This window comes from Eutrigla gurnardus (genome assembly GCF_963514095.1).
Source record: "Eutrigla gurnardus genome assembly, chromosome: 14".
Lineage (NCBI taxonomy): Eukaryota > Metazoa > Chordata > Actinopteri > Perciformes > Triglidae > Eutrigla > Eutrigla gurnardus.
In genome coordinates, this window is record NC_139937.1 from 4,254,817 (window position 1) to 4,280,884 (window position 26,068).

The 26,068-nt window shown below is 41.9% G+C and overlaps 2 protein-coding genes across 4 annotated transcripts in view; one reads left to right on the plus strand and one right to left on the minus strand.

Annotated features, from left to right (window-relative positions):
* The window catches only part of adam22 (ADAM metallopeptidase domain 22), a gene marked incomplete at its 3' end in the record, with an annotated part of 54,509 nt that overhangs the window by 19,702 nt on the left and 8,739 nt on the right, over positions 1-26,068 (minus strand). For all 3 annotated transcript variants that reach the window (XM_084027465.1, XM_084027464.1, XM_084027466.1), the window contains exons 4-8: positions 18,538-18,604; positions 14,793-14,875; positions 11,208-11,271; positions 696-762; positions 516-592 (exon numbers count right to left, since the gene is read on the minus strand). In XM_084027465.1, coding sequence (XP_083883591.1) covers positions 516-592; positions 696-762; positions 11,208-11,271; positions 14,793-14,875; positions 18,538-18,604 — 358 coding nt within the window. The remainder of the gene's footprint in view (positions 1-515; positions 593-695; positions 763-11,207; positions 11,272-14,792; positions 14,876-18,537; positions 18,605-26,068) is intronic.
* On the plus strand, positions 1,071-5,265 carry cldn12 (claudin 12). The gene is made up of 3 exons (XM_084027469.1): positions 1,071-1,202; positions 3,001-3,236; positions 3,331-5,265. The coding sequence occupies exons 2-3, from the start codon at positions 3,018-3,020 to the stop codon at positions 4,177-4,179; spliced, it is 1,068 nt and encodes a 355-aa protein (XP_083883595.1). The 5' UTR covers positions 1,071-1,202; positions 3,001-3,017; the 3' UTR covers positions 4,180-5,265.

A 26,068-nucleotide genomic window follows, 5' to 3' on the forward strand; every position in this document is an offset into this window, starting at 1 on the left:
CAAAGACAGACACACAAGCTTTTCTCAGTTTTCCTCCACAAGATATTTCTGCATCAACACACAGTAAATATAAATATATAAATATCTACTCATGCCTGCTGGGTCACCAAGAAAATATTAGAAATGGTAAATCAATAAGGATTAACTTTGCAACGCTAAACCAGGTTTGTCTTTATTCCAAATAAAGCTTGGAGCAGTTCTGAGAGACAGACAGCGAGACCACTGCAGCGTCTGAGAAAAGATGAGGAAGCAGCCGCTACTCACAAGGTAAATATATCTCATGAAAAAGAACAAAAGAGAGGAGTGGAGAGCTGTTGTGTGGGAGGAGAGTGAGGAAACGGCGCGTTGTCAGGTTTGGACTAACAGCACCCAGAGTATAATTATCTCTCTATCTTACGCAAACAATCGTACATCATGTGCACATCATAAAGCGAAGTCAACATGAGTCCATTAGCATCCATCAGCTTATGATGATGATGAATTTCCAACAAAAAGGGCCTGCAGAGGAGTCCTACCTGTCTCTTTTTTCTCCTGTGAGCAACTTCTGAGCCGGGAAATGGAGGGCTGGGAAAAGGCGGCTCTGGAAGATCACCTAGTAAACAGAAACAATCAAAGAATGGAAATGTATTCCACTAGTCTTTATAAATATCAATCATACATTGAATTAATTCTCATGAATACAGTCATCATCTTACCATTGAGGAGATCATTTAATCCTTCATGGCCTGCAGATTTATATATCATGTGAATGCGGACATCTCCCTGAAAGGCACAAAAAGCAGACTTTCATCAGATCACAGCCAAAGGTCTGATATGCAGACAGGGATCACGTAGTCCACTAAATCATGAGACATAAAACACCGTTGCTTTTGATACAATCCACCTATTTCTGTACATTTGCATATTTGTCTTCATCATCTTTGTTTACCTGATTGATTATGTTTATCTACTTTTAGGCCTACCTTTTAATTATCGAGGCTGTGATTTGAATGCTCTGCACGCCTGCATTAACGCCCTGTGAGACAGTACTGAGGGCAGACCACGCCCGCAGGCTGAGGCCACCGCGTCATGTTTACGCTCATGCAGCGACAGTACCTCAGTGAAAAGGCTCTGGTTTGGTTCGGATCAAGTTCGTAAAGGAGGATCGGGCTGAAATGACACCGTTTTCGATCTAAACACGACCAAACCGCTGGGAATATAAGGTGCTGTAGTCTGTGTTTAGTTAAACTGGCGTGTTTGAGCTTCAGTGAGGGACTGAGAAGGAAAAGGCAACAGGTTGTTGTAACGCTAACTTGTTAGCCCTCCGGTAGCTATTTGGCTAATTTAACGAAGTAACGTTAGCGTTAAATGCGCCGTCTATTTGTACACATGTTCGTGTTCATTATTTCAGCTTTTGACGGCAGATTTTTAGGGACAAAATTGTTGATATATGTAGATATTAATCTTGTTTTAGGTGTTTCCAGTATGCTAACAGTCAACGGGCTAAAGAGCTAACGTTACTATAATCTAGCTTAGCTAAGGTTAGCTGGTGAAACTACCCAGACCGACAATCTGCTGTATGTAATAATAGCTTCATAAGTATTTGTTATTACTCCGTTATGGTGTAACGTGAATCACAAAATATGAAATCATGTTTGTAATTATCATGTCACGGTCTTAAGTCACTGTATTACCAGACAGTTTTATTGGGAGGATGCAGTCATCTTCTGTAGTTTAGTCACCCAATTATTATCATGATGACTGCATAAAAAACAACTATCAAATCAAGATGAAAACACCAGACCACTAAAAGTACAAATCATAATAATAAAATAAGCATGAGTGGGAAGTTAAATAAACAACACATATTACAACTGGACAAACCATACGTTTGGAAACAAAGATGGAGGAAGCTCCAGCTTTGAACCAGGAATGATTAGCCTGCTGAACTTTGCCTGAGGCTTCACTTTAGTTTGAATGGGACCAACAATTCATCAGAAGATCTAATGGTCAATCCATGACATTATTTGAACACAATCAGCAAATGTTACATCAACTCCATGACTGACTGGTTTCCACTGAAGAGAAGCCAGGACAGGATTGTGATCTTCTCTCTTTGAATTAGTTTGAACCCAAACCACTGCATTTTGTATTAACTGAAGGTATGAGATAGTCTGAGTTTGTCAAAATACAAATATCTAAACATGATTGTATTAAAAGGACGGAGTAGTTTCTCAATGTACAGTATGCACACACACACACACACACACAGACCCCAAGCATCTAAATCAAATGCTCATTGTTTAGCTGTACAGTCAGCTGCATATAATGCACTGCAGTGTAGACACTCTTGTGCTGCAACCTCAGCTCCGAAGTCATTCACTGTTTTTTGCTAATGAAATGAGCGCATTGTTTCTCGGGGACAGCAGATATTGGGTCAACTACGCTGCGGTGAAAAGAAATAAGGGGGGGTCAGTCCATGGCACAGTTAGCTTGATTTAATAGTAATGGGGCCAACTTGTATAACCATGTCTTCTGTGTACAGAAAACATATTTTCTACAGTCACATTTAGGCATGGGACGAGATCAAAATGTCAAGTTGTGATTATCATGGCTAAAATAATTGCGATTCACAATATTATCCTGATAATCATTGAATCATACTGGAATCACAAAATAAGGTAATCATAAAATTAAAAGTTCTCCTTGCAGAATAAACTGACTTACTGTACCTTGGCAACATTGTTCGGGAAGTATGACATGATACTTCCTGTATCAGGCTCTATTTTTCACTTCTCCATCAAGATAGCGAGCTAAGCAGCTTTTTTAAAGTAATTCATGGTGATATTTACAATTATCCCAATTATGAAAATTCACCACAATGAACTTATTGTTAGTGTTTTTATCACAATCTGCGATAAAATATTATATAGTGCCATCCCTGGTCACAGATGGCTTTCCCCTGTACTGACCAGCCACTTCCTTTCGTCTGACATCTTCTCTTTATCCTCATGGCCTTAGTACCTGACAGCACCACCATGTCGTGCCGGGACATCCACGCCACCAACGCCTTTGCCTTCATCGTTGCCTTCGTGTCTGTGGGAGGGATTGGTGTGGCAACCTTAATCCCACAGTGGCGAGTAACGAGGCTCGTCACCTTCAATCGTAATGCCAAGAATATCAGCGTGTATGATGGGCTGTGGGCTAAATGTGTGAAGCAGGACGGCTATTCAGGATGTTACTACTACGATTCAGAGGTATTACTTTGAGAAATTTGCTCTCCTCTGCTATGCTTTTTTCTTTTCTGTTCTACATGGTCCTAACAGAAATCCCATCTTTGCTTGTTTCCAGTGGTACTCTAAAGTGGACCAGCTGGATCTGCGACTTCTGCAGTTCTGTCTGCCTACAAGCCTGCTGTTCGCCTCTCTGGCCTTGCTGCTGTGTATGGCAGGGATGTGTAAGACCTGCTGCTGCTCAGACAAGCCTGAACCGGACATTAAGACCATCAGATTTCTGGTCAACAATGCAGGCTGTCACCTGGTGGGGGGGATGTTCTTGTTCCTAGGCGGAGCTATCGCAATGGCTCCCTCAGTGTGGTTCCTGTTCCGCACCAAGGAAATGAACTTAAGATATGACAACATTTTCTCCGATGGCTTTGCTGTGTATGTATCTATAGGCTGCTCTGGAGGACTAATGCTGGCCGCCCTGCTGATCTTCATGTGGTACTGTATGTGTAAGAAGTTGCCTTCACCCTTCTGGTTGCCTCTGCCCTCCATGCCTACCTCTCTGTCCGCCCAGCCTCTCACTGCCAACGGATATCCTCCATCCCCAGTTTATGGCCCTCAGCCCTTCCCACCACAGACCTACCCTCCCACAGTGATCGAAGCCCAGCCGTATGTGACCCCCCAGGGCTACGTGCAAAGTGTGGTTGCTCCTGTTCCGCCACAGGTGTACATGTCTCAAATATCTGCTCCAGATGGGTACGGTTCAGAGGTGGGAGGGACCCAGGCCTACAGCTACGCCCCGTCGCAGAGCTACGCCCCATCGCAGAGCTACGCCCCATCTCAGAGCTATGCTCCATCTCAGAGCTATGCTCCATCTCAGGGCTACACCTCCAGCTACGCAGGCCACCGCTATTCCTCCCGCTCACGAATGTCTGCCATAGAGATCGACATTCCTGTGCTGACACAGGGGCAATAAGAAAAGAGAGGCTGATAACCTCCACGAAGTTCACCACTGATGAAACTAATAAGAGTATTATAGATGCGGTTATGAAGGATGACTCTGGTGCACCACTGTATTCAGCTTTGGGCTGTAGAAAGGGAAGAAAGTAAACACACTTCCTGCCAAAACACTGAAAGACACCTCAAGTAACGAGCCCTTTTCACTATTTCACCAGCCGAGAAGGACCACATACAATAGCTCATAACTTGCTGAAGTGGTCAATAGACCAACATATTAGCTACAAGCAAATAGTTAGTAGCATTTAGTAGTGGCTGAATATTAATCCCCACTCTTGAGTTTAGATTAAAAAAGCCCCGGTGATGGCCGCCAAAAAGCTAGTGACAGCTGGTCAGTAAAGTTGTGTTTTTCTGTTACATGTCTTTGTTTTGGACACACTGCCTGTGTAAAGTTATGTATGAACGTCTCCTGTTATCACTACTGTACTTCTAATTCTGTGGTTCTGAATGGATGACCACTAACTGACTCACCTGTTAATATCTTTTGTGTTTGTTGTGAACATGAATTATTTGTCATTTTGCAGCTTATGTTTTTAAATGCACTAATTATGTGAACGCTGTGCCAGTTTACATTGCCTTTGTTCACTCACTTTGTTATAGCCTATCTTTTCTAACAGAATTCTTAATCATTGATTGTAATTGTAATATATATTTCTGAATTGTTAATGTCTACAGCACCAAGACATTTGGTAGCTGTGTTAACTTAATGTACAGATTTTGATCATAGTGTGTAACTACAGTTTAATTATGGACTGTAATATTTTCAAAAACACTAACAGGAATGAGAGTGCTGCTCATCTGCATCCAACATGTCCGCTGATGTTTAAAACCTTTGCCAACTTAGCTGGAAATGCAACGTTGTTCAGTGGTGGTTGTACATGTGATTAAGCCAATTTTACCGTTTAAGCTTAGCGTTTTGCATTATGAGCACTGAACAACATTTCTTCACAGTCTAATGCCTTCATCTTATTCAACAATGTTGAGATCAAATGTTTTTTCTACACTGTCATCTCTCGTTATTTTTATTAAAATAAATTACAATGCATGCGCATGCTTGTTTATTTGCTGGGGTAACAATAATGTAAATGTAAATAAACCCATTGCACAGCACACAGTGATATTTATCCCATCCTTGTATTAGCAGGCAGCTATTATACAGTATACAGTTCAGTTCCTTGCTCAAGGGCACCCCAGACATGCCCAGGAGGCGAACTGGCACCTCTCCAGTTACCAGTCCACACTCCGTACTTGGTCAATGCGGAGACTTGTACCAGCAACAATCCGATTCCTAAGTGAGTCCCCACGGACTGAGCTGCTACCGCCGAAAAACTAAATATAGACACACAATCAATCTCCTTTATACTGAAAGAATTCATGTTATTTGTTGGTCCTCACTCCTCTGGCAGAAGACTCAGGGGTGTTAATAAGCAACATTTCAGCCAGAAATATGGAGTCAGCTGTTGTCTCCACGTTAACATTGAATCAACAAAAATCAATGGCTTATGAGTTTCCAGTTTCCCAGAAATGTATTGCCATAAAATATACTTCCTTCTGTAATCTCTTCATGACTTGATTCATTAAGGGATATAAACGTTCACACAGCAGTCTGGACCAGCGATGCCAAAGTTTACGACTAACACCTGCAACATCCACATCTCCAGCACCTGAACTGACAACATCGCCATATTTTCACCCAAACCAAGACTAAGTTATCAAATGTAGAGCAAGATATGCGGACAGACATACTAATGAGTACTTTATCATCAATTTCTTCATAAAATGACAATTCAAGTTAATTTTACACTGGTTTCCATTAGGCAGCCTTGCATACATATAACAAAAAGATTGTTTTGCCTCGCCAACAACCCAAAACTAATAATTTGCAATGTTGTAAAAAAAAAAAGAAAAGACATTGTTTGAGAAGCTAGAACCAGATAGTGGAGTTGATAAATGGCCTAAATGATTAATTGGTTACCAATAATGTGTTGCTTGACTAATCATTTCTGCACTCTTAAATGTGGCAATGCAACAAAAATACTGCTTCACTGTTTGGCTTTGGAGAAAGATCATTATTATTATTAATAATTATTATTTTATTCTCTGAGGCTGTTGTGTACACTTTTAAAGAAACTTTGAAAATACAAACTTATTGACAGTTGCCCTGAACTTTGATCTGCTCTCTGGGTAAATATTGAAGTTATCACACCGGCGGCTCCAGAGAGAAACCAGAGCCAATTAAGAACCATGAGAAGTCTTAAATTAAAATGAGCCTTTCAGCGCTCCAGTGTTTAGTCTTATCTTTGATGTAGTCCGAGTGGAACGGACGTCTGAATTAACAGCCACCAGTCTAAACTGCAGCCGCCATAATTGAAGCCGACTCCTGCTTTGATGTTTCATACTGAATGAGAATTTAGCGGCTGATGATTAATGAGAAATATGACGTGTGTGTTATTTGTAGCACATACACACATAGGAGTTAATCCTGTATTAATAATTGTTAAAAACCATCGTCTTTGTCCCCCATCACTCCCATCATAAAAGGAATACAGCCATAGCATATAGAGTCGACGGGGAGTGTGTAGTGATGGAGATTAAGGGTCCAAACACAGATGGCTTTCATATGTCTGCTACAAAGAGACGGGGGCGGAGCCTGGGTTGCCAGGGGAGATGGTACCTCAGACACAGACTCCTGGCTCATGAATATAAAGCAGGGAGGGGTAACATGCTTTTCATTTCTGCTCTCTGTCTGCATGTGTGAATGAACTGGTCCAGGTTTAGTAACATGAAGTTGGCTTGAGGCCACAGGGAGACCCCCCCCCCCCTTTTTTTAATCCCATCAGATCTCACTCACACTGAGCTTCATTCCCATCTTCAGCTAGTATAAAAAATTCTCCCCTTGGCACCTAATACAAACACCCCCCTACCCCCACCCTCCAACCTGCCACAACCCCCATCAACACACCCTGAACTCCCCACCCCCTCCTACTCAGTTATCCTGCCAGTTTGGGGAATATTTTACAAAAATGCAGGGATGATCATTAAAATTATTTTTTTAAAGACAAAAGTCACAAATAATCACTTTTGAGAAGTCTGGAATCATTTCTAGTCCAGACTGAAAAATCTCTCCAAGTAATTGAAGGGTTAACATTACATGTTAACAATGTACAACAATTAGGTAATTTGCAGAAATGAGCAATAAGGGTATTCATCATGCTGGTTACCTAGAGCGCACAAATCATCAGTTTTTAAATTCTCAAACTTTAAAATTTGAGGATCTGGTCAGATTTAAAACTGGTCAATTTATGTATAAAGTAATAAAGAACACTGTGCCGGGTAACAAACAAAGAGAGGGGAGTTAAAGGTTGAGAGGGGAGCTGATATTAAAACAACCTTTAGTACCTACGACTCAGAAGAGCATGTGCATCTGTGTTGGTGGGGGGGCTCTTTGGAACGGCATTAAAGTGGCTTTGAAATGCAGTGTTATAAACAGTTATTTATGGACAAATACAAAGGAATGGAGTTGGAGATTTAAAGTGATCTAGAGGTATTATGTTTTGTTTTTGCTTTTGTTATTATTTTGTGTTGGATATATAGCTCATATTCACACAGATATAGGAGCTATATGTAAATTGAAATTAGATTTAAATGATAATGATAATGTAATGAAGGGGCAGGACATAATAAGCATAGCTTCCTCCTCGAAATTGAAAGATTTTATTGAAGTGACACTCCCAGAGAGCCTTGGCCATAATTTGTGAGTCATTTATTATTTGTTTAATAAATGACTCACGACATAGCCCAGTCATAGTTCAAATATGCTGCACAACAACAAAACACAGCACTATGCTCTGTCTAAGTCCTCACTGAGTGAAGAGTCAGAGTGTTGGGATGCAGCCGAGGGGCCCTGAGGTGCAGGTGAGGCTAGAAAGGTGTCCAAACATATGCTGTTTTCTGCACTATCAGCCTCGGACACCTGGGGACGTCACGTTCTCTTATTTCTTATTTTGGCGCTCTGTTTTGCTCACAAGTCTTCCTGTTAACAGCTCCATTTGCATAACACAATAATACAGTTTAGAACCAGGTCAGATGCATAAGGTGACATGAGCAGCTTGTTCACACACACTTAGCTAATGTCCCGCATAACTTTTCCCTGACTTGGCGGAAGAAGGGCAGATGGATTCACCATATGGCCGACAGGGGCCATGCCGACTATCTATCTCAACACGGGCCGCCCTGCAGTGTTGCTCTCTTTTTTCTATCAATCCCAACTAGATCATAACAGCCAGAATAAGTGGTGCATAATGGGGCACAAAGCCTGTGCATTTAATATGCATGCTTCAGGTTATAACAAGAACACTAAGCAAATAACCTTTTAAAAAGAGAAAGGCCATTAAAATCAACTTAACAGCACATTATTTCTGTGTGTGTGTGTGTGTGTGTGTGTGTGTGTGTGTGTGTGTGTGTGTGTGTGTGTGTGTGTGTGTGTGTGTGTGTGTGTGTACATGAGGAGCACTATTTGCAGTAAACGTGACATAAATGAGAGGATGACTTGCAGACATGCAGCCAGACAAGCAGACCCGTACTGAGAGTGAGTTAGAGACAGAGATACACCGAGAGGAGTCCAGGGATGCCGAGGAGAGAGAGAGACCGTTACGGTGGACTCTCGCCCGCAGGGAGCTCACATCCGGAGCTGCTGACAAACTGACAGCCATGGCTGGAGGGCAGCGCTGTCCTGAGTGTTGTCATGCAGATAGGATTCCCCGACCTAAAACGCCAAAACCGTCATGCCAAATATTTTCCAAAAACACCTCAGTACTGTTTTATGTAATTAACAATATTTAAGTAGCAAAGATTCGTTGAGCCCCGTTGGGATCTGGCATATTACAACTTAATGGGAACCTGAACGTTACGTCTCCAACTACCATATCTAATGTACAGTTGTGGAGCAAACATGGTAATACCACAATGTAAAAATACTCAACAAGTTAAAGTTCCACTTCAGTAAAAGTATACAGCAACATGTACAGAATGTAACAAAAGTTAAACTATCAAATAGGCAGGAAAATGTCTACAATTCAAACAGTACTCTATAAGTATCCTAGTAATAATGAAGCATTAATGTGTAAGTAGCATTGTAGCTGATCATGGTGGAACTGAGTTAGTAGGTAGTTTCATCTATCATATTTAATGAGATTATGATACGTTTTGTATCTGAAATCTGAAGCTGCAAAAAAACCAAAGCCGTCGGATAAATATAAATTGTTGTGGAGGATGAAGAAGAAAGCAGCAACATTTTGACTTCTAGCATGAAATGCTCTTCAATTTGGTGCAATTAATTTGTTTTTGTTGTTGCACATAAATTCCACCTGAAGTCACATCTTTTTTTTACTTTCTATACGTGCTTACATGCATATATGTCATGCAGTATTTATTTATTATTATTTTTAAATGCAGCAGTGTTTAATGTGCAATTTACATCACTGGGCCTATGTAAATGGCCGACGAGATACTGTATCTCTGAAGACGAGTGCTGCAGCAGTATTCTGATTTAAGATCTCTCTCTCTCTCGTCGCTTGAATAATTCAGTCTCTCCAGAAAACGCTGTAGAGGACTGATGGAGGCAGAGAGGAGACGGAGAAGAGGCCAGAAGAGGAGGGAGTCAAAGAAGAAGTGGAGGGGTTTGGAGAGCCGAGATGTGAAATCAGTCCTAGTGGGCTGAAGCATCATTGTTTGGCATTATTCTCTGCCCTTATCTTATTTTAGCAATCTTTCACATTTAGAATTTGTATTGCTTTCACTTAAATTATCTTTCATTATTGTATAACTGTCCTACAGCAATGCCATCACAAACAAGTTTCTCTTGTTTCGTAATGTTGCTGCAGAAGATAAAATGACAAACAATCTAATTACGTGGAATTTAGCTTTTCCCTCAGCTTCTCCTCCCTCTTTCTCATCCCGTTTTCTGAATTAGCCCCTTTTCAGACACACACACACACACACACACACACACACACACACACACCCTGACCCCTCTTATCTTGTCTCCTTTAGTCCCTTACTGATTAACACCAGACACACGCTTCTTCTGGATGTTTTAATTAGAGCAGAATGGACACACACACACACACACACACACACACACACACACACACACACACATACACACACAGACACACACAGACACACACAGACACACACAGACACACACACACACACACACACACACACACACACACACACAGACACACACACACACACACACACACACACACACAGACACACACACAGTATCAGCAGCTTGTTCTTTCCTCCTCATGCTCAAGGCATCTTTAGACAATCTCAGATCTGTCCTTTCATTCCGACCATAATGCCTGTAATTGTTATTATCTAATATGCTGTAAGATTTGTAACCCAGCGAATCTCTCTGTCCTGGGACTTGCTGGTCACTCTCACAGCTCATTCAAACAAGTGGCAACGACTGGCGTGTGATCTGCACCTGATTCATTTTTTGTCTCGGCATCCTCTCAGGACTAACTGACCCGTATGAATCCTGTAAGCAATACCATTCTCTCCACTTATCATGTGCTGCACGCACAGTCGTCCAGTTGCATGCAAATTTCCAGCCAGGGGTACATGTACCCAGGAGGTACGCTGAAAGAGTGTGGAGTAGCAATAAAGATCTGAAGTTATAGGCACACATTTGTATTTAGAAGAAAAACAAATACACACTTTAGACAGTCAAAGCACAGAAGCAAACTCAAAACCTCCTCAAAGACCAGCCTAGCCAAGTCCAGAAATGTACAATTTAATTTCACCTTTATTAAGTGAGACAGTATGGAGGTAGACAGGAAACAAGGGAAGGGAAAGACGGTTCTCAGCTGTGTGAGAGCCGTTGCTGCGCCGTTGTTAAGGCCATCAAGACGTTCGAGGAAAACAAACCATCACAAGCTCCTACAAAGAACATACATTTCCATGCAAGGTACTTACATTGCTTTTGCCCAGTCCTCCAGGCTCAATCATGTAGGTGTGATTACCATCGAAAAACATCCCACTGAAAGAGAGAGAGAGGGGGAGGGAGGGAGAGGGAGAGGGAGGGAGGGGGGAGAGAGGACAGCATATCATCAACACCAGTTACTGTTGGTTTATTCATCTAGAAATGGAATAATGCATCTGAATTCAACTCCTCCTCAGCCATTAGTGTGATAGTCTGGTCATTTCAGTGTTTGCCCGGGGAGTTTATTGTGTTATCATCATTCGTCAGAATAATAACTGTAATGCACTCCTGCAAGGTGCGGTTTTGGACACAAGCCTCTGCTGTCTTGCTCTATTTGGCAAATGTACGAAGGGGTGGAGGGTGTCATGAAACAAAAGGTTGTCCAGTCATCTCAGAACTGGTCGACCGATGATTAAGACACCTTTGAAATTGGTTCATTATAGCAGAAGATCCGTGAAAATCATGGTGATCAATTTGACCAAGCAATCATTTTTAAAAGTCACAGATCAATGTCTCCGTTAGCAGGTAGGTGAAGGTCTTCTGGTCGCTGTCCACCTGCGTGTACGCATGTGCAGAATAATGGACGTCATCCATTAATTAACTTTATCTGGAGCTTTTAGGAGATTGCTTGGGTCAAGCTGTAAAGTCATGAGGGTGAACACTGTCTGTCCTTTGTTTCTCCCTCCTTCAACACACACTTTGTCCAGGTCCAACATTGCACTTACAGCAGATTACGCACACAGCGCACAGATGAAAGTGCGTATTACTTGTCATCCTTTTGATCTCTTTGTGTTTAATTTTCCCTGTTTTTTTTATGTCATTTCAAAATATTTTGTCATTGTGACATGAAAATCTATTTTCTCAGTCGGCTTCAACATGAACGCAAAATTAATTTATTTCTGCAAAGTTAGAACAATGCTGTTTATTTCAAATGAGAAATGTGTCTTTGTGAGCCTTTCATATTGGTAGAAAGTGGGCGGGACTAGGTTGGGAAAAATAATGATGTCACATACTTCTGGAGCTGATGACTGTGATTGTAACCCTTAATGTACTTCTTTATCATTCGTTTTTTAACTTTACTTTTGATTCTAGCTTATTTAGTCATGACATTTAAGTTAAGACTAGAGAAATGCTGGAAGCAGCTATAATCAATCTTTTTACAATATTGTATGAAATGAGGGATGGTTTTGGTGTTGAACCTGCAGAGAATTATCACCTGAATCTGCAGCTCCCTTTCAGTTTCAGCTCAAGTCCGTCCACAACTTTTCCCTTTTGGTTCAATCAGACGCTTTAAAGCAACGCTACATCATATTTGTGGAGTAAGCCTGAAACAAAACTGATCCGGTTTTAATTGGCTCAACATTTGAACTTTCGTGGGATGTATGATGCAATGTTCAGGCTGATAATTGTCTCTCTACTATCTATGAGGTTTGCATTTCAGTCACAAATGTAGAACATGGAGGATGATCAGGAACCTGAGTCAATGCTGAGAGCCCTGTTCTGCTGTACACTGTTATCATATTGTATTGCAGTTTCTATGTGTGTGAGAGACAGAGAGCGAGAGATAGAGAGAGAGAGAGATAGAGAGAGAGAGAGAGACACAGGATGTATATTATGGTAAATACCTGACTCAGCATATGGGAAATACTCCGCCTCTAATGTCTAACCCCTCGACACCACTGTGCACTACCTTCCCTCCCTATCTCTCTCTCACTGATGTACACTCTAAATTAGTGTGTGGAGGGCAAACTATGGGTGTGTCTCTCTCTCCTTTGTAAAGTCAGCTTATGACTTAAGATTTCAATCAAATAAATCCTACTTCTAGTAATAATACGCTACAACACTTAATAGTACTGCAACAAATAATAACAAATACAGACATGACTGCAGTATGACACCATGCAGGTATGCTACAGTACATTTAGACTTAAGAGAAGTCACACAGCTAAATTTAGCCACACTAGAAATAACAGAAGCTTTAAAGGAAAACCTTTTTAGTCTCGTCTGTCACATTGAGACGGCAACCTTCGGCTCTGAAAAGTGACTCCGATGCATAGGTGCCTTTAACTTGAATTCTTTCTAATGGCCAACAGGGGGCGACTCCTCTGGTTGCAAAAATAAAGTTCAATTGTATAGAAGTTTATGAGAAATCGACACTATTTCTCACCGATTAAGTCCCTCTGGTAATAATGTAAACATGGTTTATGGAGTGAAATAAGTAGATGGTGAAGCAGGGCATGCGACTGATCGTTACCACAACGTTGGTCTGGGAGTTTGGGTCTGTGTTTTCCTCTTTGAACTTTAACCCATTCAGTGTTTTTTCAGTTCATGACAGTTAATTGTAACATTTTGTTGCCTAAAAACCTGTTAGTCAGAGTTTGGTTGTACTGAGCTCCACCATCTCGACCTCTTCTGGTTGCAAAAAGCAAAGATGGCGATGGACAAAATGCCGAACCCAAGGCATCAAAAAAACACTGGGCAACGTCGCCGTGTTTACGTCCACCTATTATATACAGTCTATGGGCACATGACATCCTACTCTGTCCCAATATATAAGACTGCACTGCATGTGCAACACATTCAACTTGTTTGGGTTCATTAACTCATGCCCTACTTTTCAAGTCACCACAATCACATGAAATATGCAAACGATAATAAAAGCCAGAGTTTAGTTTATTCAGCAAGTATCAATCTGATTTCAGCCACTTGTCTTAATTAGATGAATGTATTTATCTGCACTGATTATACGGTTTATTGGACAAGCTTTGATGTGGCGTAATGGATCGTGAATAATCAATAACATTTTCAGATTGAAAGGGACATGTTCACTGTCAACAATGCACCTATGTGCATGTTTTGCAGTTAACCAAAAACAGACTATTACGAAACTGCTTGTTTATAGCGATAGTGCTATTAAATCTATATTCTTTATCTTTTTTTGCAATTACTTTTAATAATAAATGTAAAGAAGAAGTGTGTTTAATGTCCGAGGTTTGGCCCAAGCAGGCTGGGTTTTTCATCCTATGCTCAAAGTTTTGGGAAAACGCTGTTTATTTTAGTAAATATGTAGAAGAGACTGTAAAAAACTGTAATACATGCACATGTCTTATACCTGATTATTCATTCAGGTGTCAATGCAAGTCATGTATTATTCACACACAATGACATTCAGTACCACAGAATACGTGTATGTTTCTCTTTTCTTCATATATACAGTACACACACACACACACACACACACACACACACACACACACACACACACACACACACGGACAGAATAACACATGTACAACATGCTTTCTTCCCAATAGGCCTGGTCTCTGACCCGCCTCTTTGCTTTAGAGCACAAACTCTAAAAATACCAACGCTAGGGAGAGAGGAGAAGACGCCTGAGCATCAGCTGTCTGTGTGAATGATAACCTGTGTAACGATGGTGCAGAGAGACACAGCGGGGCTGGCTAAAGCTAATTACATTAACCTACTGAATAAATGGGAGCATGGCCGAGGACCGGGACACACAGAGGCAGCAATATTGGCTGGGAAATCAAACATAGTCACATATTATTTGTACTTACTGCAATCCGTGACAGGTTGAGACAGCGACAAAGGAGTGAGGAATGTCTCTGACCTTCCCCTGGTAATAGCAGTGCTCTCCTCCCTGTGAGCAAAACACAAAACAAGATCAAGATTAAAATCATACACATGGTCCTCCTGAAACGTCTCCTCAAACAGACAGCTGCTTTCATCACCACTTCCATCAGGAAATGAGTCAATCACACAGAATTAATTTGCTAACAAGCACAAGTATGATCTGATGGAGACGTGTGTGTGTGTGTGTGTGTGTTAACTGCTCTGTGACTTCTCCGTCCTCCAACTTCTATCATTAGGAAGCAACAGCATCAGTGAGAGTGTTTCCATCTCTGTCACGCCGTCAGCCGCTCATGCTCAGTCCTCTCTCGCCGTCTGTCTGCCTATATGTGTGTGCGTTTCTTGCCCTCTCAGCCAGCGTTAACACATATTTATTTTCTATAGACGTGTATGTGGTCTTAGTGTCTAAGTGCTCTGCAGGCCGTCTCTTCCTGGTCCATTTCTCGCTGCCTAACAGCCATTAGGCAGGAAGCCGGTCTCCCCGAGGAAACGTAGCTTTTATCTGAGGATCAATTTCTGCTCTAAAGTCTGGTGCTGCACACACGACGCACCGCTACGTCCACTCCTACCTCCCGCTCTCTCTGGACTTATCCAAATCCATGCGTCTTATGGGTCTGTGTGGGGATGCATGTGAGCGTTTGTTCGGTTGTTAAACTATAACCAAAAGTATGTGATAACCTGAACTGCATTTTTCCTAAGATCTTGGAAAGGGAAAATGCTCCCATCCAGCCACAAGACCATTTGTGATGTTGTGCAACGAGGCCTGGTTTGGAGTCGGTATTCAAATTTATCCCAAAACTGTTGGACGGGTGTGAGGCCAAAGCCCTGTGCAGACCAGACAAATACTTCCACTGTCGGGACAAAAAACACATTTCTTTATGGACTCGTTTTTTTCATGTTGTCACGCTGAAATAGGAAAGGACCTTCGCCAAACGCTGGGCTTAAAGTTGGAAGCACACTGTGTCTAATATTATATGCTGTAGCATTAAGTTTAGATTTTTCTTCTTTTTTTAAAGTAAGAAATACACTTTTTTGCCAAGAGTTTGATGAGACTATGGCTTCAGCTCATGTTTGTGTGTAAAATATGGAGCTGGAGAGTCAGCAGCTAGTTAAATGAGCTTAGCATAGAGACTGGAAATAACTTATTATCACTCCTTATCTGGAGTCACTAAGAGGTCGCTAGACAACCAGTGGAAATGCAAAGTTGTTGTTTTCATCATTTTTATGTGGATTTAAAAGTGCAGCCCAAACCATGAAAACAGACCAACGTTATGTGGATAGGTGTGACTTCATAGCTTAGATAGTGCTCCCATTTAGAGGGCTATTTAAGGTTAACAGATAGAGTTGGTGAATGTATTTTGTACATGTTGTACATTTTGTACATGTATGCAACTCTCAGTTGCAATTATGTCACGCTTAGATATTACGTCTCATTATTTCCACATCCAAGATGGCCAGAATCAACAGATAAGACTAAAGTCAACGGCAGTGGATTACTGACATTAATGACTGGAGAGGGATCATAGATTGCATATACTGAGAGATGAAACATGTGAATGGGCTGAAACAAAAGAAGTTGTCTAAACTTAGGTATAGTTAATAAGGTAGAGAGAGAGAGAGAGAGAGAGAGAGAGAGAGAGAGAGAGAGAGAGAGAGAGAGAGAGAGAGAGAGAGAGAGAGAGAGAGAGAGAGAGAGAGAGAGAGGATGGGTAAAGAGATGTGGAGCATGTGAGAGCTGAAGAGACAGTGAGGGCTATTTATAAGAGGTGCTGCTCTACTATCCCAGCGTCTCTCCTCCCCCCGTCGCCCTCAACCTTCTGCTCCACTTCTCATCAAAGCCACAAACACCCCAAACACAGCGCTGTGGGTACACCCTCAAAAGAGTGTGTGTGTGTGTGTGTGTGTGTGTGTGTGTGTGTGTGTGATCTGTGATCTCCTTACACTCACAGATCAGTTATAAATCATCTAATCTGGACAACACAATGCACAGTGAAAAGGTCGAGGTCAGACGTGAATAAGTAGGACACTCTGAATGTCACACAAAGTTTGGCGATTAAAGAGAAGAAAAAGGGAACTACAGGGAAATGTATCGTATATCATGAGACATGAGGAGTTTATTTGTGCATGACATACTATTTATAGGAGGTGCTGACGTACTCCATCAATACTTTAACATCTCAGGTTATATCAGGCCATTGTGAGCAGTGCTGAAGTTTAACGAACAGGACTGCTGATGGAAGTTTCCATATTAAGGTCAACAGACTCGATCTAGAACCAAACACTTAAGGTACTCTACAAAAAAACCATTATCATCAATAGCATCACTCAGAGATATAATCTATCCCGTATGGAAAGTTTCAAATGGTACATGTTGTCATACTGTTATTGTTACTTGCTTGGTTATGTGAGGATAAAGTCTTAAGGTGAATTCATTGCATTTATATCAGATTCATTTTAAATGTAGTGTGTGAAATGTTAAGCTACACTGTGTGAAACATTTTTCATCCCTTTTCAATCATGTTGGGCCTACGAGCACAGATTAGCCAACATGCTAACCCCTACATATTTACAGTTTTGAAACGTGCTGATAAATGTTCACTCTACCTGCACATCAGCAAATTACAAACACTTTGCATGATTATGAAAGTATCTTAATATCTCATGGTATTTGTTGAATTGGTCAAAAACAGGCTTTTCTGTACATTCATTGCCATGAAATCAGAGAGCAAGAACTGCGTCTAGAGCATGTTCTACCTGTATCACCTATGTAGGACAGAGAGGGTTTCTGGCCAGTGAGGACAGCTGCTGTGTTACAACGACCTCTGACCTCTACAGTGAGATGAGGTACAAACAGCAGCTTGTCATATTAACCTTACTGAACAGCAGCCATTAATAAAGAGGCAAAGTGCCTCATGTTCTGTCCACTTTTTTTTTATTAAGGAAAGCATGACAGACAACAGAATTTGCAGTCAGAGAACATCTGGATATCAAGAGAGGTTGCTTTATTATATGCTACATAATTACAAGCGACTATATCACACAATATGTGGTGTAATAATTTGGATCATTCTTTGTAAATGATCTAACATCTCACTAATCTGCTACTTAGCGGAATAAATCCTGACCATTATAATCCTCCCCCACTTATGTGATATAACATGACGTCTCAGTAGGTGTCCTGTAACTGAAGTCCAGATTTCAGAGGATTATCACGGCAATTTAAATTCCATGTGAGTTGAAAGTTTAGGCCACTTTGGTCCTCTGAGTCTAAGCCGAACAAGACGTGGTGGCTGCTGGGGCTGTGATTGCTCTGTGTGCCTGCAAAGTAACACATTGATTAACCAATAAAAGGATCAGGGGGGGAGAAGAACCTGGGTCTGCAGGATATTGCAGCTTTACAACTCACAGCTGAGAGGAAATCTCCAGTGGAGCCGATTGAGCCACTCTGCTGTGTGTGCTATGCCTGTAACCTGGTAAGCAGGACTGTGCTACGTCACAGACCCGGTCATAACATGTGGTCACTATACAGATATGCTATCATCAATCATATGACGGTCTTTTACCTTTGCACCTGGTATTAACAAGCGTTTTTTTTTTTACCGTTGCAACTGCAAATAGTCTAATAATGAAAGTTTGAGTGAGCATGAGGAGAGATGATTTGCAGAATCTTACGTTGGTGACGACAGACTTCCCCTTTTCTGACAAATGCCTCTCCACGTACCCCGAAGACAGCAGATCACTGGGAACAGAGAGGAAACGGGGAAAAGAAGAGAATTAACTTACAAAATGTGTCATTCAGAAATGCAGGCACGCTTGTGTTTTACAGGAAGATTGTATTCCGTCTTGGCAGCACAGAGCTTCAGAGCATCAGCTTGGCTAATTATGACCAGCGTACGGGGACGAGGCTATTTCCAGCACACAAATTCACACAAACACAATTACATAAATCCAGCCTTCTAGCAAATGCTGGTGTTGTGTGTGCGTTTGTGTGTATCCGAGGAATAAAGGACAAGTGAAGGTCGGTAAGTAGTAAAAGAAGTGACACAGGCAGAATGGGAAGGAGGCAGGAAATAAATTGCGAGAGCGAGAAAGAGAAAGAGTGGCATAAATAAAAGGAAATCAGTCTGTGTGTGCTTTCTCAGCAGAGCTGGACCCAAGAATCCCAATGGAGATACACACTGCAGGCCCAATCTGAGACAGAGATGTATGAGCTATAGGAGCCCCACACACACACACACACACACACACACAAATGCAGCAGATGCAGCCAATTTTATGTTTTAGCGTCTTATCTCACAATTAGGTGACCTTAACATGGACACTGATTCACGCAAACAAAACGCAAAGGAAGCTTTATTTCTTTATATTTACATTCAGAGATCGCTGCCAGACCAACACTAATCTGATGCTTGTACACACACACACACACACACACACACACACACAAACACACACAAAGCAAATACTAAGAACAAATAACGCTGACCTTGCACCAGAAGGTAGCGGTGCCAACATCAAACAGCACAATCAGCATAATAAACTAATTTTGATCAGATTTGCTGAATTAGGGTTCTCGAAAAACGTTCCAAAAAAACCTTGATCGCTGGAAAGACTGCTGCTTCATCAGTCAGTGCAAGAGCTGACATAAAAGTGATCAACTGAAACAGTAAGCTGTATCTGAACTGGCCGATCACAATGACCCCGAGAGCCATCAATCAACAACTTCCTGTGTGATGTGTGAGGTGTTACCTTGCTCACCAAATAGACACCAGTTTGAGTGTAAGTGACTAAAGTATGGGTGAAAGTGTGTCACTGCAATAATTAAGATATAGAAAAAAAAAAATAGAATTGGAGAAACACATTACATTAACACATATTTTACAGATAAAAATGCATTTACTGAAAAAAAACAACAAATTAATTGTGTCATGTCATGTTTCGGGTTCAAACTAACTCATTATTTTAAGTCACGCTCTGTAAATCTACTAGAAAATGAAGTTGAGTTGATGGGATTCACTGAAAAAAAGGCAAAAAGAAATTGTAAACAGAATTTAACACAGAACTTTTAATCAAAGTTTAATCAATTAGTTTATCCTCATACACATTTTTTTAAGCGTTAAATGCATAAAGATCCACTTCCTAAGTCTATTTTGTCGTGAATCAGCTCAAGGACTAACTGAGCATATTTTCAGGAAGCAAAAGTTTTCCAAAGATGAAATATGGTATATTATTTAAAAGAAGCCCAGGACATCAGCACACACAGGAGGCTGCTTTCTAAGATGACTAATGGGCAGTTTGCTACGGCAATAAAAAAAAACATGCAGGGAAAGAGAAGAGAGAGTAAAATGGAAACAGGGAGAGATTGGCTGCCGGGGGGGGATAATGAGACAGCAGGTGAAATGAAAGAGCCAGCGAAAGATATAAGAGGGAGGCACAAGGTGTGAATACAGAGATCAGAGCCCTCACAGATATCCCATCATGCACCACCATGACACTCTCCCCTGAAAGAACCCTATACATGAAAAACAGGCAACCCCCCCCTCCTACCATAGTACAAACTCCACACCACCCAACCTCAGATCACACATTTCACAGATCACCTCAGACTCTTTCACGAAATGAAACATGACTCTCGAGACACGAGTAACATCTCATCTGCATTTGGCATCACAAAAAGGGTCGCTGTCAAAATATTCACACGCGCCTCTGATGAAGATGCACAGTCGGTGTGTACACGGGTCCCCAGGTCACAGGCGTGCGCCGTTAGCCTTTGTTCTGCTGGGATGTGTGTTTAAGATGGTGAGCTTGTGATCGCTATTCTGGCACCACACTGAGCTCAGATGGGGAGGCGAGCGAAGAGCACACTGAGGCAGCGCCGCAGACACACGGCTTCTAACGCCGATAACAGAGTTCAGCTTTAATTGTTACGGGATTTAAATAATTTAGATCACAGACAAAGGCGCAAACTCAGCCTCGACCCCATCCCCCACTCTGATCCGTGCACAACTGCAGAGACCCACACACACACACACACACACCTCTTCCTTTTAACATGCGTATGCATATACTGTGTGCTTTGCATTTGATTCACTCTCTCTGGACTTTGTGGTGGTATAAGTGGTCATATCATGTCAGACATATTTGTGTGGTGTCTGGCACCTAAAGGTGTCTGGGCAGACCAGATGTGTGGCTGAATCTGATTAGAATGGAAGAGCACCCACACCTGCTCATTTTATGTCTCATTCTGTGTCTGTTATTCTCATTATCCCGGCTCATTGCTGTTTTTTTTCTTTTCTTTTTTTAAATAACCTGCTCATCCTCCACTGTACTGGAGGATATAGTTTTCTTGGCTCCGTTGCCGCGGCAACATCTGTTTGAGAGCTCAGGACCAGCTGTCAATCAGCCCTGGAGGAGGTTTGACTCCACTTTGACTCCACTTTCAGCTTACAACATTTCATAGCCAACCTAGAACAGCAATTTACATGTAATCACATCTCACTCGCTTTCTCTACACCTCAGTAAGCCCACCCACACACACACACACACACACACACATACACACACATACACACACACACACACACACACACATACACACACACACACACACACACATCTCTAAGAGCACTGATGCTGCTTCAGCTGGGAAAATGTTGCTCTGAAAAGACTTATTCAACTCTATTAAATCTTCAGGAGGGAAGAACCGACTAAAGCAGTGGGAAGCAACGAGTGCAATGTGTCCGTCCTGCTGTCTGTTACATCAAACTTCATCCTTCTCTTTTAAAGCATTTTGTTGTGAGTTGCTCTGGGACACAGTGATCTGCTGTGGCAACCAAGTTTGATTTCTTGAAGGGAATCATGCACACAAACAGAGTTTCCCTGTGCCCTAAAATTCCTCTCACGCTCCGTGTCGCCGTGACACCGGGATGAAAAACAGCACAAAATGGACAGATTGGCAGGACTAATGTTTATGTGTGTGCGTGTGTGTGTGTGTGTGTGTGTGTGTGTGTGAGGAACAGCAGATTGGCACTAGTGTTGGAGTAGCAACCTTTTCATTGCTTTCATGCAGTCCAATCGTGGCTTTCAAAGACTCTTCTTAATTCAGCCTCAACACACAAACATGAAGAAAATAAAATGAAGCAAATTGAAATGCGTCCGTTCATTCACTCACATCTGCATGCTAGCACCATCGTCATCAAATGGACTTCTGCTGCATTTATAGATTTTTAACCCGGTAATAAAAGGGCACCGGCACACAAAGGACTGAACATGTGCTGCGTCAGGCCTCCGTAATGAGGAGGGGGGAGTGCTGAGGAAAGAGTCTGGAGAAGTGCACAGGAAAGACAATATGTGGGAGCTTTCAAGATGACAAGGTGCATAAGAGAAATAAGGAAGGAGAATGAAGGAGACAAAAAGAGATGGAGGTTTCTTTTTAGGGGGAAGCTGCAGCTGCTTTCACCTGCCCACCACCCCTTTCTCCAGCCTCACCCTCCCTCCCACTGAGGCCTCATTAAAGGTCTCCAGGCTATAATTCATTCACTTTCCCAGTCATTTATCAGACATGCAATTCCACTGGCACACTCACTGGGATCTCGCCTGTTATTGCACAGGGAACAGTGACGCTCACAAACAAGACATATTGATGCTAAAAGAACATAAGGAAGAATGAAGCAGAAAGCTTGTATCCCTACTCTCTGCCATATTGGGTCCATTATGCAGTTGGGTCTATAGCATGCAACATACAAGCCAAACAGAGATGACTCTGAATTATGCAGAGGCTGGGCACGAGAGAGAACATGCACATCTGTATCTGTGACGACATGTGGATTGTTAGTGAACTCCATGTCATGTAAACAGGGTCAATCGAGACAGACTGGAGCCCACGTGATCAGGTAATCGGGACTTTACGGTGGGGAAATTTGCTCTCCATCCATCCGCCGACTCCATCAGACTTTGCATGGTGGTTAAATAGTTAATCTCTTGGTAGTAAACCATCATTTTGATTGATTTTTATTCAGCATAGCAAAAGGAAAGGGAGTAATCTATAAGAGACAATAGTCTTTAGAGGGGCATTAGTATCGTTTCCTGCTGAGAGAACAACAGTCTGTCCTTCTGTCCCCGTCTTCAGAGTCGGCTCCTGGATCTCTCTTTGTCTTCACTAATCCTCCACACTGAGTCGAGACGGCTTGACAGAAGGGGGGTTCAGAGGGGGAGGGAATCAAGGAATATAAGGAAATGGCGAGAGAGAACGATGGAGCATAAAAAGCGGTGGTCTGTAATTCAACGCTGAATCTTAAAAAAACACAAACCCTCCAAATCGTTAAGGATGCCGATGTCCACCCATGAAATATCTCATATTGGAATTCTGTACAGATATTAATTGTGCCCAGATGGTGAATCTTAATAACTTTGGTGATCCCCTGACTTTCCCTCTACCACTACCATGAGATTGGCAATAGTGGTTTTGAGTCAACAACTACAGGATGTACTGCCATAACACAGTTTTTGGTTATTGTTGTTTTTTTTTTTATCTTTTACTGCATTAACAGTATCTGCTGCTGCTGCACTCAGCTCACCCAGGACTAGATCCCAGTATGAGCACTGCTGCGTGGCGTGGAGGATGGAGCACCCAGTGTCTTACAGTGGGTGCTGTGTCACCCCTCGTTGGACTGACAGGCTTCTTGTGACACATTATGCACAAACAGGGCTTATTATTTTACTTTTGTGTGTAAAAACCAAACCGTTGATGCCAGAGTCCAGCCTGTCTCCGGATCAACAGCTGCTTACCGCTGTACAAATACAACCGCAGGTAACCAACAAAAAATGTATCAGACGCACCCCATAAACACAGTCCACTCCCATCAGCAAATAAAATAATGAACATTGGTGGATCACTAATAGTAACAGATACCTAGTTGATTTGTCTATGGTCAAACTGCTGAAGATTCATATGAGCTGGGTATGTGAGTTCTGCATTATGACAGATTTGAAAAATGTGTAAATGTCTTTATCTCTGAATATAGCACCCTTTATCCGTTTTAGAAAACGCCTTAAAAACTCCTGCAGGGCCTCTGAAGTGGGACTTTACCAACCCCTTAAAAACACCTAATATTTACACACAAACATCCGTTCTTCTGAATCAATCCTGCTCTCATCCATAAAATGATTATATATCCACCTTCCCGACACACACCCCAAACTTAGCAAAGCACAATCACAAGCAGACATGCACTCACTCCCTTATCTTACAGGACGTACCGCATATACACAGTCCTGGATGCGACGCTGAGCCACTCAGCAAACACCAGCTGTAATAAACTGTGTGTGAGCATTGCATTTTCTCTCAGATACCACCACAAACATGATTCCCACGACGATAGCTAAAGCTATGTGCTAAAGTGAGTGTGTGTGTGATCAGACGACACACAGATCAGAGAGAGAAGAACTGCCTGAGGCAAGAGAGAAAAAGAACAGAGGAAAGAAGGAGATGGAGGGAGAAGAGGAGAAGGAGAGGAAGTGGGACTTTTTTTTTAGGGTACTCCTTTCAAGTACCATCCTCCCTGGAGCATGCACCAACACTAACACACACATACACGCTCCCTATCTCCTGCACTTACTTAACCCACCCACCAAGACTCAAGGGTGCATGAAGGACATCCACACATCTCTCTCTTCATCCAACTAGTTCTTTCTCTCCCTCTCTCGCTCACACACACACACACACTCCCCTCTCTGTTTTTCTCATTAAGCCCGCAGTAAATCAGATCACGCCTCTCCACAATAAATTACAGACATGGGAACGGAGGAGGATAGACAGAGATGGAGGTGGAAAAGGAGGAGAAGAGGAGTTGGGTTGTAGTGATGTCAGGATGCAGGGAGCAAAAAAGATGGGCGGATGATATATTATCCTGGAATGGGACATGAGTTAAATCACATATATGTGCACATGTACGTACAAGTATTACACACACACACACACACACACACACACACACACACACACACACAGACACACACACACACACACACACTGCATCAATAACACCACAGAATCAGCACCTTTCACGGTCCAAGGCAGTCGTACACCGTCACACATTTTAGGGATCATGTGACCAGAGTCCACTCAAAGTCAGGCAAAGTCGTGAAGTCATGAAGGCATTTTGATGCACTTGTTTGTCTTGCAAGTGAACAAGAGCTTATTGTCGGCTGAAAAGACTTTTGGAACCAGTGACTCCTCCGACTCCTCCTCCGATAAATAGAGGGAGATGTTTTGGTCGTTAGCGTTCCCAAAATAAAAATTCCCCACTCATTTTGTACAAAGACGCTGTTAGATGACTGGCATTTAGAGCCCGTCCAAGGTTTAGATGGGTCAGAAACGTTCCCAGTTGAATCAACAATAGAAAAAATGAGCATGATGTTAGAACATATCTGGGACTTTGATCAAATACAAAAATAACAGAAACATCAAGCTGATGCAACACAGTGATCTAGTTGAGCTAACTGTAAAATGGTTTCAATCTTTTAAATTTGATATATGTGTGATGACGTTTGGTCATATGACCTCAACAAAGTGTTGTACATTTTTAATAGATTGTTTAACAGGACTCAGACCTTTTTCTACAGCCAGCAATCACCGCCGGAAAGAAACAGGAAATGGGACAAAGCAATCAAATAGATTGGTCACATCACGACAATACAGGGCGTTACCTCAGCAAAAAAGAGGAACATTAATATGAAGGGTTTCTTTCTTCCTCAAGGTCTTATTTAGAGCCATGCTCTTTGAGACTGCTTATAGGGCCGGCTCAGGCTTGCTTTGGACCAGCCCCTAGTTATGCTGCCATAGACCTGGACGTCCGATGATGCACTGAGTTCCTCTCTCGGTCTGCATCATTCATGTCCCATTGGTGCATGTTACCAACTTGGCAACTGAGTCTTTGTGCTTCCTCACCTTGCAGGTAGACTGTGGTTACATCTGGACCGTGGTCGTGCATGCTGCAGTGGCCCTGCTTGACACCCACTACTACTCATAGTATTATTATGATTATAAGTCAATATTTCTATTACTGCTACCATAACTGCTTTTATTATCATTCTAATATATACATTGCTTCTGTTAGTTAGTGGTTATCATTTTTCTATTATTATTTCTGCTATTACTGCTCTGATTATATGTATAATTTGTCATAATGATCGACTATGTTAT